The sequence below is a fragment of the Lathamus discolor genome, chromosome 9, assembly GCF_037157495.1.
Source record: "Lathamus discolor isolate bLatDis1 chromosome 9, bLatDis1.hap1, whole genome shotgun sequence".
Taxonomy (NCBI): domain Eukaryota; kingdom Metazoa; phylum Chordata; class Aves; order Psittaciformes; family Psittacidae; genus Lathamus; species Lathamus discolor.
Genome location: NC_088892.1, coordinates 14,815,240 through 14,835,489, shown reverse-complemented (window position 1 = coordinate 14,835,489; position 20,250 = coordinate 14,815,240). Strand labels below are relative to the sequence as shown.

The following is a 20,250-nucleotide window of genomic DNA, read 5'->3' as shown; positions in this document are numbered from 1 at the left end:
AATTTAAACACTTGATTGCATATATACACAAAGAATGTAATTTGATAATCTTTTCATAGTGGGGAAATTATATGGGCCCAAGACACGTATTGAGCATGAAGGGCCATAACTCTGGGAGCTGGGAAAGAGAGGGTTCAACTTCAGGATCATCCACAATTTACACAAATAATCTACTCTGAAAAATAGCTGAAAGCAAATGCATGTATTCAGTGAACCTGTGTTTCACTACCCAAAGTTCTGCCAGAGGTAAATGCGCAATTTCCTCTGACCTTTTGGCTATAATCTTTTTTTGTTCTTGATAAGTATTAGCTAATTCGATGGCTTTCAGCTACAGCTGTGTTTGCTCACTTGATGCTTGAAACAAACCTTTGATTTTCTACAACCTTCTTCCTCTTCTCTGTGAACAGAGCACCGAGAAGCTTTGACTGGGGTTTCCTGTGGGGTTTGGCATTTTAAAACATGTAAATGCAAAGTGCCTGACTCTCTGTGTAAGTTGTGTTTGGTGAAACAGGTGAATGTCTGACATCCAAAGAATCTGATCCAGAGAATACAAGGTATTATGCAGGGAAATGTTTTCTTTTTTATACACATATGACCAAGGACAAGTTATAACAGTCAATCACTGAAACCTAAATGCTGTTCTTTTATAAGAAGGTTTTATTTTATTGCAAAACTTGAGTTTACTATACATCTTTAAACACTTAACTACTGCTAGTTTCAAGTGTCAAGTTAGGTTTGTCACCTAACGAATGCCTAGCAAGTGTCAAATTAATTTTTTTCTCTGAAAGGCTCTTAAGTAAAGATAGAAGAATAAGTTGATTCATTCTGAAATGAAACTTTTCCATATTTGTCTTAAGGGCAAATCACAAAAAGAATGAAGGAGGATGGAAACTTTTCTCCAGAAGTGAACATGAAATTTTTAGTTCAGCTAGTCCTTCTAGAGCTAGCTGCTTCTGTTAACGCAGTTCTTATAAAGATAAATCACTGTCATTTCTGACATAACAAGCTATATATATATATATATACCTTCTGCTGCACCTAAGGCTGATCCCTCGGCATTCTGTACCCATTAAGTACCTTTTGGTTCTCTTCAGTTAACAGTTAGGTAGATCTTGTTTAGCCTTCCTGCATCCCTCTTCAGTATATTCTCATCAGACCTTATGGGGGAAAATACTTTGCAATTTTAAGTCTCTTTTGTGTACAGTTTGGTTTTCCTGGTTTCTTACTATTTTTGCAAATTTGAAATGTCTCATAAAGAACAAATATGTAGATATATAGTTACATATATAATTGTATTATTGGACACTGACAAAAGACACTGTGCAGTGGATTAGGAGTTCAGATGGGAAAGCATATTCCACATTAGTGATTCACAAAGCCTGGGGATTTTCCACATTCCTGCCCTTCAGTGGTTGTTTCAGCTGATCTTGTGCACCCTCTGGTCACTAGCTGCAGCCTCTCATAAAGCTGGCTGAAAGGCTGTATAGTCTGAAAGTAGAATCTGTGAGACTGTTTGCCAAGATGTATCTGCAGTTTATGTGCAGACAAGTGATGTAGCACGGAAACATTGTAATAAAAGACATTTGTGATTACCACTTCCCAGAAGTCTATAGTACACAACACAGCCTTAGAGAAAAAGAACAGCTTGCAGCTTGGTTTTTCTTCCTTTAACAGGGAATGATTCAGCTAGAATTGAACAAATACTTTGGCCTGATATCTGGACTCTCTTGCTTTCCTTCTCCACTAATGTTTAGCTGCCCATTAAAAATAATCCTGCGAAATAAAAGGAAACATGTCAATGGCAGCTGTGATTTTGTGCTAAACCTTTAATAGTACCAAATCTACCTAATATGTACATACCTAATATATCTAAGCGGATTTCTTTTTTTCTTTTTTTTTTTTTTTTTAATTTGGAACATTTGCAATCAAAAAGAAGACTTAGACACTAATGTATCCCCTACTGTAACAACTAGGCACAAATCAGAATGCACATGGTCAGCTTTTCTTCCAGCTGTATCTCCTGTTAATCCATGAACAGCACATGTGTTTGCATGGTTTATCTGCAGCCATGTAATATTAGAGAGTTTTCAGACAGGAGAAGATTTCCTAGAACTAATCGCGTGACTGTAAATCCTGTTCACTCTGGACAGTCAGAAGCGAAGCAACTTTATGAGTCTGCTCATAATGATAATGTGTCATCTGTATGTAAAACAAAATTCTGTAGTTCTGAAAATGTTTGCAGTACTCTGATTAAACATGTATTCTTATGTAATTAGAATTTGAAATTCTAGATGAGACTCCAGAGGGCTGCAGTAAAAGACATAGACTGAGGTATGTGTTCTGAAAGGGTTTTTTATAGAGTAAAACTTCATTATATGCCTATAGAAAAGGGCAAATCAGAAATTCTGGTTTATGCTTCATCTGGAGGTGTTATATGCAAGGACTTATGGACAACAGTTTTGTCAGGAGCCAGCTTACCAGCCCAACTGTTTAATGGGGAAACTGACCTGGAAAGGGAAATGTCTTCTTCAAGTTCACCCAGGCTTTTGGCAAAGCCAAAAATAGTCTAAATGTATGTCATTGCCAAGGCCAGTTCTTTAACTCTGGCAGTTATTCTAAGCAACCCAAATGAAAATTAGAATTAGGCACACCTTTAAAACTTCAGAGGGCATGTCATAGAATAGCTGTTGATGAAGAAATTGGAGAAGAGCTGTACCTGTAGGAGGTGTAACCAACTGTGCTGCAGCCTTCAGCTCTGTAATGTGCCTGTAAATGCAAATGCAGACTCTGTATGCACTCACACACAGTTTTGAAAGAAAAAAAATATTCATTATTAAAATGACTTATGAACATGCAGTAATTTCATTGTCACCCAGAAAAATAATTTGTAAGTATTGCTAGAAAAAGACTGCAAGGATCTCTCTCACCACATAAAAACGCAGAAACATTGATTCTCTTTCTTAAGATAATGTTATTTGGCTCTTACATAAATTGATTTTTTCCTTCTCCCCCAGAATAAAGTACTTGCAACCTATTGCATATTCCCTTCTTTTCCACTGAAATAATTGTGGTTTTCAGGTTTCATAGATACTTTGCTCTAGTGTTTCAAATCTTATGATTTACACTGTAATACATTGTCATTATCTCTGACAGCCCCATCTGAACATAGCTTACTGCTTTTTATGGAGTACGTATTAAATCCTAACAATTCAAACGAGTGCTTTTCATTTTCTCCATGCCCACTTAGTTAACTCAGTATTTGTTTCCATGGTCTACTTTTTTGTATTTTGTTGGGGTTTTAATTTTTTTGTTTGGGTTGTTTTTCCTGGTGTCTGCTATTTATTTTGCTACTTAAGTCAGAATCCCAAATAAGAAGGCAAAACTAGATCTTAAATAAGGATTTTTACCTGACATGATTTCTGATCCTCTCCACAGTCTATTATAGTTCTCTCATGGATAAACCACTGGACATGCTTATTTTTAGTGACGTTTTACATTTAGATTACCCAAGCATTAGAATTTTTTTAAGTTTTCTACATAAATATAAAAGCTTACCTGATATTGATTGTGTTTCGAAGTGTGGTTTTGTGGTTTGGGTTTGATTTTATTTTTTGTCCTGTTCTGTGCTTCAGTATTTTACGTATTTGCTTGTTCCTTCCTTCTTAAAATCATTTTTTTTTCCTAGTTCCTCTAACCCATTTAGCAGTGTTGGCAGTAAGGTTAATGCTGTGCTGAATGGACTGAAATCTCCCTTCACTGCGCTGGCAATGAGCCAAGTACTGTGGAAAAAGACAGCTTAATTTAAGCAATCTTATCACCATGGTAATAGCTCCTCTAAGGGGACAGTGACGTACCAGACCATGAACCTGAGATTCAATTATCATTAATTTATATAAAACTTTGAAGGACTGTAATAATAAGAGATGTATTTGGGGTTCAAGGCAGTTACGATTTTTAGTTACTATTCAGCAATATTTCACAGCCCTGAAGTTTAATTATGCTCCAAACACTTAAAAACTTTGAGAGTTCTGGAGTTCAAGAAGGTTATTCAGATCATCATAGAATCCTAGAAGGCTTTGGGTTGAAAGGGACCTTAAAATTGTCTAGATCTAACTTCCCTGCCACTGGCAGGGACACCTTCCATTAGAGCAGGTTTCTCTAAGCCCCGTCCAACCTGGCCTTGAACACTGCCAGGGATGGGGCAGCCACAGCTTCTCTGGGCACCCTATGCCAGCACCTAAGCACCCTCAACAGGGAAGAATTTCTTCCTATTATCTCATCTAAATCTACCCTCTTGCAGTTTAAAGCTGTTCATCCTTGTCCTGTCTCTACAGGCCCTTGTAAAAATTTCCTCTCCATATTTCTTGTCAGCCCCTTCAGGCATTGGAAGCTGCTCTAAGGTCTGCCTGGAGCCTTCTCTTCTCCAGGCTGAACAACTCTAATCATAGAATCATAGAATAGTTAGGGTTGGAAAGGACCTCAAGATCATCTAGTTCCAACCCCCCTGCCATGGGCAGGGACACCTCACACTAAACCATCCCACCCAAGGCTTCATCCAGCCTGGCCTTGAACACTGCCAGGGATCGAGCATTCACAGCCTCCCTGGGAAACCCATTCCAGTGCCTCACCACCCAAACAGTAAAGAACTTCTTCCTTATATCCAATCTAAACTTCCCCTGTTTAAGTTTTAACCCGTTACCCCTTGCCCTGTCACTACAGTCCCTGACGAAGAGTCCCTCCCCAGCATCCCTGTAGGCCCCCTTCAGATACTGGAAGGCTGCTATGAGGTCCCCACGCAGCCTTCTCTTCTCCAGGCTGAACAGCCCCAACTTTCTCAGCCTATCTTCATACGGGAGGTGCTCCAGTCCCCTGATCATCCTCGTGGCCTCCTCTGGACTTGTTCCAACAGTTCCATGTCCTTTTTATGTTGGGGACACCAGAACTGTACACAATGCTCCAGGTGAGGTCTCACAAGAGCAGAGTAGAGGGGCAGGATCACCTCTTTCGACCTGCTGGTCACACTTGATGCAGCCCAGGATACGGTTGGCTTTCTGGGCTGCAAGCACACACTGAAGCCGGCTCATGTTCATTTTCTCATCAGCCAGCACCCCCAAGTCCTTCTCCACAGGGCTGCTCTGAATCTCTTCTCTGCTCAACCTGTAGCTATCCATATAGAGCGATATAGATGAGCTATCCGTATAGATTTATCATATAGATGGAATCATACCTTTTGTATTTAAGGTGCATATTTAAGACAATCTAGATTTCTGTTTTCCTAAAAATATTATCTTGTTCATTATTTTATTATAGGGGAGATCTTGACAAGTATCACTTAGATAGTTAGATTTTTTTTCTGTACTATGGTTTTCCCTTGTTTGTTTTTAATCAAACTTTTAATTATTTGTACTCTTCAAAAAGTATACTGATAGGCTTTCAAATCACAGAAACCTGTAGATACTTTCTGTTTAAGGTGGAGTAACGCTAAAAGCAGACATAATGCAGAAATGCATGTATAAATACACACATGGTTCTATGTAAGCTCTTGGAAGGTTTATTCTTTCTCCTTGGTCTCTTCATTTGTTCATCTTGTGAATCTTGCCCCCACTGCAGAGATACAGAAAGCACTTTTGTGTCTTCATTTTTCCCCAGTTCAAGGTTTCCATAGCAAACAGAACAGCTTTTACAGCTCCCGAGGCACACAGGTGTTAATGATCATAAGCCACCAAGCAGGGAGACAATTACTATTTGAGCAATGCAATTCATTAGGAACTTGTTTGCAAATGGAGCCTACTCCTGAGTTAAATGACCGGGCTTGTGGTTATTCAAAGAATAAATGCAGGGGAGGGCTTCATTTATGATCTTTCCTTCAAATCATATTGGTCAGTATTGGCTGTTATGACATTCCACTTGTATTTTGTTATTTTCTGCCTAATTAAACAATAAATCTAACCTATAGAGAGGCTGAGCATATTAAACACAGACACATGGCAAGGGTTTTAAACTCAGTCTGAGTCCCATGTGTTTTCATTGTGCAGCAGAAAAGATCTAAAAATATTTAAGACTTCTGAATTGTGGAAGATAAATTGAAAACTGTGAATACGACCATGAACCTAAAATAAAAGCTGTAAATATGACCCTAAATTTAATAATGCGAGAATGAAAGCATCTTTTATGAAAATAAAAATACGAATGTTTGTCAGCTGTAATGAAGTACAATTTTCATGTCAGCAGCAATGGCTCTTGAGGGTCCTTCTTCTGAATAATTTGAAATTATTCTTCTGAATAATTTGTCACCAAGGACAAAAAGGCAATTTAAATTGTACATATACTCCGCTGTATTTTTCTCTGGGAGAAGCTCTCTGGTGTGGGCTTCCCTGAAACAGCGGGATAGTATTTGTATTTGTAAGGGAGTTTTTATGCTGTCTTAACATAGTAACTTGGACAGTCACACTAAAGATGCTCTTCACTCATTGTTTTGAATAGGATAGTGTATAAAGTTAAAACTAAAAGTAAGATATATTGTTACTTTATGTTCACCATTGATCAAGCAGCCTCTTAGCTTTTCATTTACAAAACCAGAAACAGACTGAATAAAGATAATTACACATTAATACAAAGAATCTTGGCTGGTTTGGAAAACAGGCTGTGAGAAAGGGTCAGAGATATGCAAAAGGTTCTATCTTCTAATTTCTGAGAAAATCACATATGTATGTGTAATGTTATTGCTTGGAAATGTGTGTCTATCCCTGGATAGCTACTTCTAGGAAATCTGTTTTGGAAGATTAGATAGTGTTCGCCTAGTTAATGTGATACACCTCCTGTCAAGTGAAATTTGTGTTATTTATCACAATAGCTATACAGTTTGGCTTTAGACCATATGCATGTGAGTGTAGGTATTTAGAAGTAGTCTGAAATGCTAGTAATAAAAGTCAGATTGGATATGGATAAATACTCCCAGGAGGAAATTCATGGCAAAGGGGTCTGGGGGGCAACTACTTCTACTTCAGTTAATTTCATTCCTTTCTTTGTTTTAAGTCATGCTTCTAACCACAGAATCTAAACAGTGAAATTATAAAATTGGTATTTTTATCCTCGATTTGTGGTTTTGAAGTACTTTGCAAATATATTTTCTACATTTTATATATAACTTTAAAAAATGTTATTGCAAGTGCTGCTAATTCTCATTTTCCACATCAAATATTTAAAATTTATTGAAAAATATTAGAGCAAACCATGAGCTTATTCTTTCCTCACCCTGTGAATCTCCATGTGCATTGATCAGCTTTACTCAGTTGTTTGGATTGTAGTGCTAAAGGAAAGTTCTAAGCCACAGAAAAGCACTTTTGAAAACTACTGGATTAATGTATCAGTGTCACTATGTATCATCATAGTAAAGTCCACACTGATCTATACGTGAGTAATTATGTCCCCAGTGTGGTATTTTTTGGTTTATCTTTTTTCTTTTTCATTGAATTGTCTGTGCAACCAAAAGACAGCTGTATTTTGGACACCGTTCCATTTAGAAGCCATTCTTGATTGATTTTGGCACTGTCCTATATTTATATAATTATTGCCCCAGATTATATGTATTGCCGCAAATCTAACAGGGACTTGAAAGCTTAGTCACCTGATTGTTCAGCTTAGCTTGCCTACACCAGCGACAAGTGAGTCAGCATCATGTCACTTGGTATGTAGTGAAGTGAGAAGGACGGGATACAGATTCTTTTTACAGCCTTTCACATCCAGGGTCAAGGGACAAAGTTTTCAAACACTATGTAAAGAAAGCTTGAGTGAATAAAAGGAAGCAATTCTATGTAAATGATTCAGAAGGCAAGTCTATCTTAAAGAGGAAATTTGAACAAAGCAGTTCTATTCCCAGAGACAAATTTCTAGGGGGTTTCAAATGTATTTCAATTATACATGTAAAAATAGAATGATAAAATAAATTAGATAAATGGTTTTCATGGCTATTTCCCTATACTTTCACCTATGAACATTCTTGTTCCTACAGTTCTTGTACACGAAAAGGTAACCTATGGCAGATAAAATTATAAGACAGATTCTATCTATAGTTATGTCATGTCTTCTGTTCACATGCAATTTAGTTTTCAAGGTGAGGATATAGTGCATATATCTTTGTTGTCAAGTAGGTGTCTTGGTTTTTATACTACATACTTCTTAGAATAGGGATTTATAGAGAGATCCATTTTCTGTTAATTATCTAACGTTAAAAGTTTGGGTTTTGGGGTTTTTTTCCGGTTACAAAATAGGATGGATACAAACTCGGGAACAAGCAAATTTCTGTTTCTTCCTACTGTCACAGGAAATTTAGTGACCAAAAAGAGTCAGGTAACAATGAGCTCGTGGTTGGTGTTTGCCAAAGTAGGTGGGAAACTGTATTCACTTCCAAATCCCTTTTGGCTACTGTCTTTATATAGTTTCTGATTATACCCAAAAACAAAATCCTTCTTTTATTTCAGCTGCTACACCTCTTAAAAATTACCTTTGTACTTCTGTTGACATCTTAAAGATTTCAGTTGCCTTCTTAAACACTGGTATAGATACACTGTTATATATATTACATGCAGTTACGGAATTTAGTAGAAATTGAAAATAGTAAATAGTCCAACTGGAGACTTCTTAGTGTTCCTATCACACAGCTATGTCGCAGTTTGTGACCATTTCTTGAATGTGAAATGCATACAAGCGTGTTCCTACTTTGTTTATGTAGGAGAAATGCGGACTTAGGTTTTCGCCAAGGTCTTGCAAGATTTGTGTTTCTACTAACCGGCCCCATGGTTCGCTTTCAAATCTGCTTTGGCTCTTTTTAATTCTTACAAACCTCTAGCTTAATGGAAATTGAAGAAAAACATGTTACAGGTGCGAATGAAGGTGGACTTCAAGGCCTACGTACGCTAAGCACAGGGCATATGCACAGAACATACAGAAGTGATATCAAGCCCTTGACAAAGTTGAGAGACGTTACTATAGTACTTGGATATAAAAGAACTTAATTAAGGAATTCTGTGTGGGATTAATCTGGTTTCTGTAATAACATTACATTGCCACCACATGAATTCATTTGGGACATTGCTTCATGTGTAGCTCTTACAAGACGTAAATTACCATTCCAGGTGAGAAGCCAGAAGTACATAACAAAACGTCCTGATAGAGAAGGGTGAAAGAAAGAAATGAACTCCTGTTCTGTTACCCTCTCCTAGCTGAGAACTCATCCTTTTTGTATGAACTGCACTACTGGAGTTACATGCCATTCTGCTTGAGGTTGAGCAGGAGCACTTAGAGGAGCCACAGGAAACCACTTCTTTTTAGAAAGCAAAGCCAGTCTGTGGTCGGCAGGACTAAGAAGTCTAATTCCATGCCTTCTGTCACCTGAACTCCCCAATAAGTCCCTTCCCTCAGTCCTTATCTTTTTACTGGTCATGCCAGTGCAGCAGGTTTAGACCCTGCTATTGGGTTTAGACCCAGTGTGTATTCAGCTTCAGAGCCGCTGTAAGCCATGCTGGGTGAGTAGCTAGAGGGGCTTAGAGAGAACAAAGAGCCGACTTTAGAAATGGGAGTTCACTGGGGCTTTCACTGGGTTTGTTGGTTGTTTGGGGTTTTTTTTGGGGGGGGGGAGGGTGATGGTTTTGGTTGCTCACCATCTCACTCCCACCCCTGATTTTTATGAACCTGGTAGGATCTTTTTCTTCCAGTTGACTTCAGTTGAGAGGATTCAACATTTTTGGAAGTTTTATATTTGTAAAGATGAACAAACCGGTAAATAGTCAAAACAGACATTGTGGCTGTCTTAAAGTGGGAATGTTTTCCAACTGCCTCTTTTATATGGAAATTATTACTGAGCCTTTAATATTGATTTATGTATTGAAATTATCAGTGGAACAATATTAAGTGACTTTTATTTCACAAACAAATGCCTTACAGATTATGTCCTGTATTTCTTCCTTTAAGAGAAGACTGTCATCTTCTTTATGGATGTTTTTAATGGTTTTGTGAACATTTAGCATTTCACCACTTGGAACAAGTGGCCTTATCAATCATCCTTATAAATTCTCTGATTTTTCTTGTGTTCCCAATTTACAAAAAAAAAAAACCTCAGCTTTACTCCTGGATGGAATGAATGTTAAAGCACACAGAGGCTGCAGTCACATCTAAACTTTTGAACTGCAATTTTTATTATTTTGCTCTTTAGAGAGCGCGCCTCATTTTATAGAATTGATTGCAACAGTTTAGCGTGTCCTAATGTCCTTTGGGAACAGTGCTGTGCTCAGACAGATGAGGAGTCGTCTGAGTTTATGAGAAAATAGTCACAGTCTAGCTGTGGAAATCTGTCTTTGTGCCACCAGTGTTTTTCACGTTCTATAGAGCTGTCTCTGGGTACTCAGTATACTGTCCCCAAAATGGAAAGCATAAACAATTGTGATTTTCAATATTTTCTCAATGTTTTTTTCACTGGTAGCTCAGTTTCAGTGTAGCATTGCCTCACAATCTTTTTTATTAGAAGTTAAGGCTATGTAAATCCTCCTCTGTGTCATCTGTCTAGAAGAGTGGGGGCTGGATCCATGTTCTGTGCACTCTTCAGCTAATGAAGAAATCCCTCTGCACCCCTAGCATTTCCCCATCATTCTAGGAAGTCACATTTATAAATCCCCATGCAAGAGAATAAAATTTTTCCTGGCTATTGATTGCAAGGCTGTTAGAGCCTTAATAATAACTTCCAGTTCAGCATTTCCTTCCCTTTACCTCTGGTATCTTTGAGCTATGCACCACAAAGGGCAATCAATACTGCCAATATCAGACCATTTTGATATAATTTCCTAAAAAAATTAAATGAGAAATAATCAAATAAGGAGGTTATTGTCATTATATCTTGAAATGTAAAGCAAGTAAACAACTATTAACTGTTAATATATATGTTGTGTGTATATGTGTATGTTTACACATATACGTACTTCATGTATGTATATGCTTATATATAATAACACATTTATTATTTTATATGGTGATTCTGCTTCCTTGAATATTAGTAGGAATTCTGTGGTGATGTTCTTTTCTACCAAAAGTCTAAGTGACTGTGTATCTTGATAACTGCAGACTGAAAAGTAAGGCTTCATGTACTTACAAAAGCCTTCAAGTTTGACAGCAAGGCATTGATTCCTAAATAACCAAATGTATTCTCATGGCCTGAATATGAAGGAAGCAGATTTATATAGTCCTGCAGACAGTTACTTCATTTCAATTTCTTATTTTACTGTATTTGAGTTTAGAATTTTTTAACTAAAATAGTTACAGGAGACATTACCAAGTTCAGAGAGTTGCCATCTATATAATGTGTATAACTGTGACTGTGAAAGTTAGCAGAAAAGAAATCTAGCATGTGCTGTCTAATATATCGCCAGGATGCCGTAGACAGATTCAGTTGTCCTTTTGTCTGAATGCTGTTTACTTGGGTAATAAGCATGAAGCAGGAATAACCAGTACTTAACATAAGCAACACCAAAATTTCATTCTTGTGGTTTGTCAAAAGACTCCAGATATGCAGGCACTGCAATCTGTAATGCAAGCTAAGCGGTATTCTCATTTACCTTCCTTTTCATGTAACTGCCCAGCTAAAAGGCACTTTAAAAGATAAAACTGCTCTGTAATACCTTTTTAATTTTTACAATCTGGCATTTTGAGAACTCTAACCTTTCTTTTAAAATCTTATAATGGAAATACATAATATCATACTCATTACACTATTTTAGCAATTACCTTTTCAGGAACATGTATTTACAATATTCTTAAGGTCAAATGTCACCGTATAATCATGTTTCATACTCTTGAGTGTTTGATCCCATGTACATCCTGCTGTGAATCCATCAAAGAAATTCTACCAGCATGGATTGATTGATCCACATACGTCTTCAAACTCTGTCTTGTTCCTTTCTGATGGTGTAAAGACACATTTGTCATTGGGAAGATGGACCATGTCAACACTGGCCAGTTGACTTCAGTTGTGAAGTGTGTCTGTGGCTTCTGGCTTGCAGTCATCGTAGTGCCATTGAATTTTAAACTGAAGCTCCTCCTTCAGTTTGGCAGAAACAACCGGGGCAACCTGCACCCCCAGCACAAGTGTTTGCCTGGGCTCAGCAGAGCACTTACACAGCTCTTAGCTGATGGAAGAGCATAGAGCCTATGGCAGCAACAGTCACAGATACTCTTACCCAACTGTGGCCAAGGCAGTCCTTGTTCTTGCAAGCTGTGTAGAATCCGTACCCCTTCACTTGCTTTCGCACCTCATGGCTTGAGATAGAGGATGCTTTTCTTTGGGTGCATGTTGTGACGTGCGATTTAGATGTGCAACTGTCAGAAAAGAGTGAAGAAGCTTGCTCACTTTCTTAAAACAAAGGAAAGAAAGACAAAACACAAAGAAAGTTGGTGTTCCAAAAAGAATATGTGGTTCGTACAGTCAGCCTTGAATGTGTCCTTTTTTGCCTCAATTTCTGAGCACATAGTACAGTAAGCTATTGTTTAAAATTAAATATCCTTTCCCAAATTCTCTTGCAGACCACTTTCCAGTCCTGAAACCCATCCATCTTCATATAGACCACCACTGTATATTTCTGCACCAGAGCCTGTTCTGCAAGGCACATTTCTGTACCTTACTTTTCGTGATAATGTAGGTCTTTGTTGTTTTTTCTTGAAGACAATCAATTCTCCAAAATACGTTGAAATAGGTCTCCAAATGAATTCTTTCTAATATGTTTGAGAATCACCACAGTAGGCAAAAGCATTTGAAGAAAAGCTGCTGTCAAAATAGCTCAATTAAGAATATTAAAAGAAATTGTACTCACCTATATGGTAACTACGGTCCTTCAAAATGGATTATCCCTGTAGGTTTTCCTCTAAGCAGTCACCTTTGTCTCTTTTTTTTTCTTTCCCCTTTTTTTAAAATTTATTTTCTTTCTTGTTATTTGCTATGTTCTGGAGAGAATCCATAGTAAAAGTAAATACTCAGAGTGGTAGTGGATTCTGCAATTTTTTATATTCTTGGTGACATAAATCTTGTGTGATTGCTGAAGGAGTGGGTACTGCTGGCAAAATTCCCATCTCTCAGGCACACCTGTGTAACAAGGCACACAGGGCTGCTCGTCTTGGAGAACCCACAGGTACTGTGCAGAGAAATAACATTTCTTCAGCATCTCTCTGAAGCACTGGAAGAATAGTTTAGAATTCATTTACATTATGTTGTTTCACTAAAAATTGCTGGAAATCTTGTGGTTTTGGTTGAAATACTTCCAGTGCAGAGGGTATTCAAATCGAGATTTTCCTGTCTTTTGTATTTTCTGTGAATATATATGCAGTGTTTGTCATACAGTGCTTATAGAGTTCCTTTCACTTCTTAAATCACAAGGTGGTTTTTACAACATGGTTCTTTGTCTTCTTTTTGTAGGCATTTCCTATTTAAACATGGATCTGGGTCTTCAGCTATCTTCAGCGCAGCCAGTCAGAACTATCCTTTAACATCCAATACTGTTTACTCTCCACCTCCTAGGCCTCTTCCTAGAAGTACCTTTTCCAGACCTGCCTTCACTTTTAACAAACCTTACAGGTGTTGCAACTGGAAGTGCACTGCTTTGAGTGCTACTGCCATTACAGTTACCCTGGCACTGTTGCTAGCCTACGTTATCGGTAAGCCTCTCTTTCTTTTCTATGCTGAATTATTCTTTACCTTTTCTGTTCTGTTGTCTTGCATATCTTTACTTTACACTAATAAAAATCATGTTTACTAATAATGTTTGCCACTGGTTGCTTTGTACATGCGGGTGAACAAAGTGCTAGGTTGGCCAGAGGTTGAATACAACATGGAATTCTCATTAGCTTTCTACTCTGTTAACCTTTGTGCTGCCTAATAGACAAAGAAATATTACTCAAGATGACATGTTGATACTAGCAGAGGACTCCTACTGATTTTAATTGCTGAGATATTTTTCTTAAATTAAACATCTGATTTTCATATTAAGCCTTACAACGTTGTTGCTCTTGAAGAATTATATGAAGACTGATAATGCTTAATTGTTTTTTGCTTTGCTACCTTTATTTCATATCTTCAGTCTGATCACAATTCAAATCTTTCATTTTTTCCTCTTGATTCTTACGTCATTGGCTAGAATGACAGCGAGCTCTAAAAATGTGGTACTTTACACCATGTTTTCTATTTTGCTGTCCCTTTATTGAATTTCTGTTTCAGAAGAATGTTACATAGATCAAAGCGCAGTTACGTAATTTTAAACTCATCTTTTAAGTATCTGACTTTGCAGTTTTGTGATCGTGATAGATTGGCAGGAATTATCAGAGTAGCTAGAAATGCCTTCCTTTTTCTTTGAAGATATATAGGTTGGAGACGGGCTTGCAGTGTACATGGGAGAGCAAGTGTTTGTGACTTACTAGATGTTTTGGCTGAATATTAATTATCACCTTGTTTTTTTAATCTGAATTTAAAACATTACACAATATTCAGTATATGTAGACTTTTAGAATGCAACTGTGGCTTCTGAAAAAATAAGAAAATCTCATTAATTTTTGCTTGTGCAAGTCACATTCTCACACACACTTTTGGTTTCTTGACTTAGTCGCCAGTTCACAAGTGGGCAGGAGCCAGAGAATTCCCAACATATTATAGCTTGGATGGGAATAACTCTGGGTTTGCCCAGATCAGTCGTTTACACTTGGTAAAGCCTGTACAGGTACAGTTGCCTCCAACCTCACAAGTGGCCACTGGTTTTCTGTATTCTCTGAATAAATGTCTTTATAGTCAAAATTATTACAATTCCAGACATTTTTGGTTTCTAATGGGTTGAGGTGTTTTTTGTCCTGTAGTGACAAAGTTCTTGTTACTGTCAGTGAGATGCTCAGCATCAGGGTTTTTTCTAATATCCTCATCTAATGCATATGGGAAAGCAGATTTGATTGTTTCTGGTGTATGGTTATTTGAAAGCACCTGAGGATCTAGTAAGCTACATTAATTGCAGATTTACATACCAGCTGTTGAGCATATGCCCTCAGTTAGGACTGGCTGTATAATTTTTGCAGCCTCATCTGTTTGTTACATCGATATCCCACCCACACCAATTAGATTTTATTTGGGGGAAGCTCTGCATGGTTCACCCCTGCTTAGATTTCAGTCTGCTGCTGAGAATTTTTGAAGTTTCTAGTGATATTCTGCTGCATGTCATCAGCCCAACAAGGCTGTAAGCACTCCCTGTCACTGTGATTAAAAAGCTCTATGTGAATTTAACATAGAGGTGTCTGTATGTAAACCTGATAACATAAGGGTTTAACGTGTTTTCTTTAGTTAGGCTGAAGTAGATAAAATGAAGATGTCTTTGTATTTTATAAATTATTAGTGTTTCTAGTTATGCTTTCTATAGCAAAATCTAAAACTCTTTCTGAACTTGGATTCCTGGTTCAGTTTTTGAAGATGCTGTTGTTTGCTCTTGTTTGCCCCAGAAAATTTTCAGTTGTATAAGCTTTCCTGCAGATTCAGGTAGTATTAGTTTGTTCCACATTGATATTTATGCTGCCCATTTCTGGTTGGTTAAATATTTAAATCAGTTCATGGTCTGTTCTTACAAGTCATGTACCTTTTGTTAGGTATGAATAATAGCATATAAACTATTTTCAAAGTTCACTTGCTCTGTAGGGCTTCAGATTTGCATTTCTTTTCATGTCAGAAATTTAAATGTGTGTGTTTTAAATAGGAGTACCTGAATATAAAAAAATCAGACTCTGAAGTAACACTCTGGAGTTAAAGTTCAAACACCACCACCACCTCCCAAGTATTTTCTCTTTTATCACCATAATTGAGGTCCCTCACTCCTCACTCCAGGCAGGTTTTCTTCATGTCACCTGCAATTATGTTCGAGCAGTGATCACAGACTTGGCCCCAAATTGCAAAACAAAGCACATTTTAATTTCAGGATCAAGCTTAACCTGGGATCAGCTCAGTGGTTGTTACTGGAAGAGTAAGAGAGGCTTTCTAAGGCAAAATTATTTTCATCGTTGTATTTTATGGTGTAGTCTGCATCAACTTATAATGACCTCCAATTTCAGGCCAGATGAATGTAGATCAGAATTTAACATCAAGCTTTTTCTTCACCTTATCTCATAACTTTAATGTACTTTGTCAATTATCTTGTACTGCCATTAGGTGCATGACCTACACATTACTGCCAAAAATAGGCCCAAATCTCAGCCTCAAGTCAGAACTTTCTAAAAGTCTTGGAAACTCAGTTTGTTCCAGATGAAAAATTTACAAGTGGCTCTTACATTTGTAATGAACTGAGACCTGTGCCAGGGTGCTCTGAGCTGTGATGTCTTTTCAATCAAAAGGTAAAGTAGCGAAATGTTTTTCAGTCTTTCCCTATTATCAGAGAGACTCAATAGAGAAGCTTTTACTTGAGAACACATACTTCCGTATTTTCTCTCCTTTGAATTACTACTCAGTTAGAAAACCTATTTTTTCTCCATGTTTCCCCATTTGGCCTGTAATCACCATGTTTATTATCTGGTCCTTTCTGAAATAAATTTGACTATTCCATGGACGGTAAGGAAATTATAGAACCCTGTAAATGGTCGTGTAGCAGCTGCTTTATTGAAAATCTTTAGTCATAATATTTAGTTTATCAAGTAAAACATATTTTCACTTCAACAGGAGTAATTTCTGTGAATAGGTTCTGAAGTCATAGTAGTTACTCCAAAAAACCTCTAATTTCATAAAGTGGATGTTTGGTCTCCACACTGTAAATGTATTGAATTATTTTCTTTCAAATAAAGGCATATATGCTTTTATTTTTCTCCTGTGGTTTTCTATATGTTGAGAACTGTAATGCATTCATGGCAGTGTGGGACACAACTTCTTGAATTTGCCCACAAAGAGGGATGTTCAGCAGGGAGGTGATGTTGGTGCATGTCCTTGCTGTGTCAGGGGCTGTGGCAGCTTCACCAGCAGTTCCTGAGAGCTTGGCCAGGGCTATGGGAAATGAACAGAGAATTTGGTTAAGGCACAGTGAAATTGCCAGTGGAGTGAAGTGAAAGGCTGAAGAGGGAAACAAGTTATCTGCTCTTGAGGCAGCAACGTGAAGGGGCAAAATCTGCCTGCTACCATTCGCTGTGTCTGGAAAGCAAATGAGCTGTGTGTCTTTTAAAGATTTATGCAAATGAGTGCTCAAATTTAATAAAAAAGAGAAAAAATTCTTGAGGGAAATTATTGAAATACAGTTACCTCAAAGGTTTTCTAGTGTTGATTGTAAAACAGAAACAGATAAAATGCTGGCTACATGTGTATTTCTCTGGTATAAGGTGTTGAAAGGACTGAGCTGGATCTGTGTTACCAGTCTAGGCTCCCATATTTACGGAGATGACACCTTGAAAAAGAAAAGTATGGGGAAAAAAGCCTGAAATTTCTATAATACTTTTTTAATAGCAGACACTGTGTAAAGGCTATAACTTAGATTCCAGATTATCACATGAAAGACAAGAACACATCTGTTTGATTCAATTCAGTCAATAGATGGGTCTGTCTTTTCATGTATTGGTCTGCATCACTATAAAGAGTATAAAATAGGCTGCTATTGTGGAATAGTATAATAAATATTCTCTTTTTTTTTTAATCTCATTATAATAAAAACCTAATACGACAGCAGCAATTAAAAAAGAAATTTGACTGAAAATTTCAGAGTAAATAATGCAAATACAAGAGGTAGAACAAATATTTTTTCTGTATTTTTTCAGCATCACACTTTTTTTGCATACAGTACAATGTTTGATGCAGCTGCTTATCTAGTCAGTTATTTTTAGCCCGTTAATAAGTAGGATTTTTCTTCCACGGTACCTTACCGTTTTATCAGCAGCTGATTTGGACTTGCAAATCACTGGTCCTATTGATCAAAGGTGCTGAACTCCTACGGTTTCTATTGATTTCAGCAGGAGATGCAAATGTTCAGTGCCTCTGAAAATTGCATCCCATGTTCTTAGATTTAACTATCCCTGACTACAAAATGACTGGTTTATATACAGATGAATTCTGAAGTATGAATATGAAGTTGTCCCTATCCTCCATGATATTATCACAATTTATGAGTATGCACTGGAGATGGGTGTTGGGTCTTAAATTGTATTCATATGAAGGGTGAGGAAATTAAAACCTCTCTGCTGTCTGCCAGTGTGACCTGTCATTTCTTACACTGCGCTCAAGGTAGAGGAGTAATGGTTTCAACAGTGGGGAAGGTCAGGCCAAATTTTAAGGGCGTGTGTATCAGTTCATAGATTTATAATAATGGTTGCATAGCTTCATACAATAAAAAATGGTAGGAAAAATAGAAATCCTTAACTCTGAGTACTAGAAATTATGTAGAGAAGTCTCAAGGGGAAAATAAGGTGATTTTATACTGAAGAGTATCGTGGCGTAGTAAACATTGCTAAATGTTTCAGGTATATGTAAAAGCTGTGATGCAGATGTGCAACTCTTGAAATGTAGTTGAACCTGTTAGTGGGATAGTTCTCACTGATACAGGTACCTCAGGGTTTCAGAGCTGGAAGTTGTGATGGCTGCTGTCCCTGAGGCTAGGTCTTACCGATGAACTTGAGATGGTCACAGATCTTTAAGTACACAGAGGAGAAAGCCTGACAACACTGTACTCTTGCCTAAGATTAAGTGCTATTTCTTCCTAAGGCTAACATATGACTCAGTAATGAAAAATGAATCCAAATGCCCAGGTTTCAGATGAGATAGAGTTAATTTTTTCTTTTTTCTTTTTTTTTTTTTTTTGTTTTTGTTTTTGTTTTTCTATCTGGTACAGGGCTGTGCTTTTGGGATTTGGTATGAGAACAATGTTGATAAGGCACATATGTGTTGGTTGTTGCTCAGAAGTGCTTACTCTAAATCAGAGACTTTTTGGTCTCTCATGCTCTGCCAGTGAGGAGGGGCACAGGAAGCCAGGAGAGAGCAGAGACAGGACACCTGACCTGAATTAATCAAAAGGATATACCTTAGGATATCAGGCTCAGTACAGAAACTGGGGGAACTGGCTGGGAGCCACCAGTTACTGCTCAGGGATAGGATGGGCATCGGTCAGCAGGTGGTGAGCAGTTGTATGGAGAAAAGATTCTTAAGACTGAATCAAATATTAACAATCTCAAATCTTCAAGTAGTGCAAAATGACATAGCATTTTATTGACGAAATGAGATTTCAAAAGAAGAATAAATGCCTGTTCTGCAGGTCAGGATCAGAACTTTGATTCCGACTCCTATTTGTGTTCAGGTACCTTCACATGGCTTCACCTTTGCTGGAATTGGTTTGCTGATGCACCTGTGACTTCATGCCATAGTGAAATCCAGTTTTATAAGCAGAATCTGCTTGCACCTACAGAAAACAAATAATTTCCTGGCATTTGGTCAGAGCAGGTGCAGAAAGAATAAACAGCTTCTGATATACATTCTGTTACAGCTCTTCTTAAAGTCTAGGCTTCAGGGGATGATCTACTGAGATTGTGTAAAATAACTGGGAACAGCAGAGAAAGCTATGCAAAAGCCTTTAGTGGAGGCCAGTAATTTGGAGAGACTTCACATTTGTAGGATTTTTGTCCTCTGAAGTTCATCTTGCAGATTGATAAGTACTTACTGAACATGACTTTCTTGACATCTTCTCGCTACTGAGAGTCTCTTTTTCACTGGAGCCAAGCCTTTTATTTATATTCTGCCAAATATGTAGCACAGGAGTTGACTAGCTGTGCTTACAGAGAAGGTAGATAAGAATAAATTAAATTAGATCATTGGCTTCGTAGCAGATGGTGGGTTAATCCAGTTTACGGAGCGAGTTCTGAAAATGATTATGTATTTGTGAATATTTACTCAAGTATGCTGCAGAATTGCACGGACTGAGTCTGTCTGGAAGCATCAGTTTGTTTTATTTAAATGTTGAACAAAATAAGCAATCTGGACGTTTACTTTAGAGGAGAAGACCCAAGCTTTGGTTCTGAACATGGCCCAACTGGTTTCACTTACAGCAGTAATGTGAAGCAACTAAAACCCTGCTTCTGAACAGAGAAAATCCCTTAGGCAGCATAGAGTCACGCTAGCTTTCCTCTCTGTTCCATGAAGGAAATTTATGGGAAGGGTAGAAAATACAGGCTTTTAATTAATCTTTTTTTTTTTTTTTCTGCAAGAGATCTGTTTTATACCTAATGATT

At 37.5% G+C, this 20,250-nt stretch overlaps 1 protein-coding gene across 1 annotated transcript in view; it reads left to right on the top strand.

Annotated features, from left to right (window-relative positions):
* Positions 1 to 20,250, top strand: part of TENM1 (teneurin transmembrane protein 1) — a 321,456-nt gene that overhangs the window by 163,337 nt on the left and 137,869 nt on the right. The window contains exon 6 of the mRNA XM_065689244.1: positions 13,454 to 13,692. Within this exon, the coding sequence (XP_065545316.1) occupies positions 13,454 to 13,692 (239 nt within the window). The remainder of the gene's footprint in view (positions 1 to 13,453; positions 13,693 to 20,250) is intronic.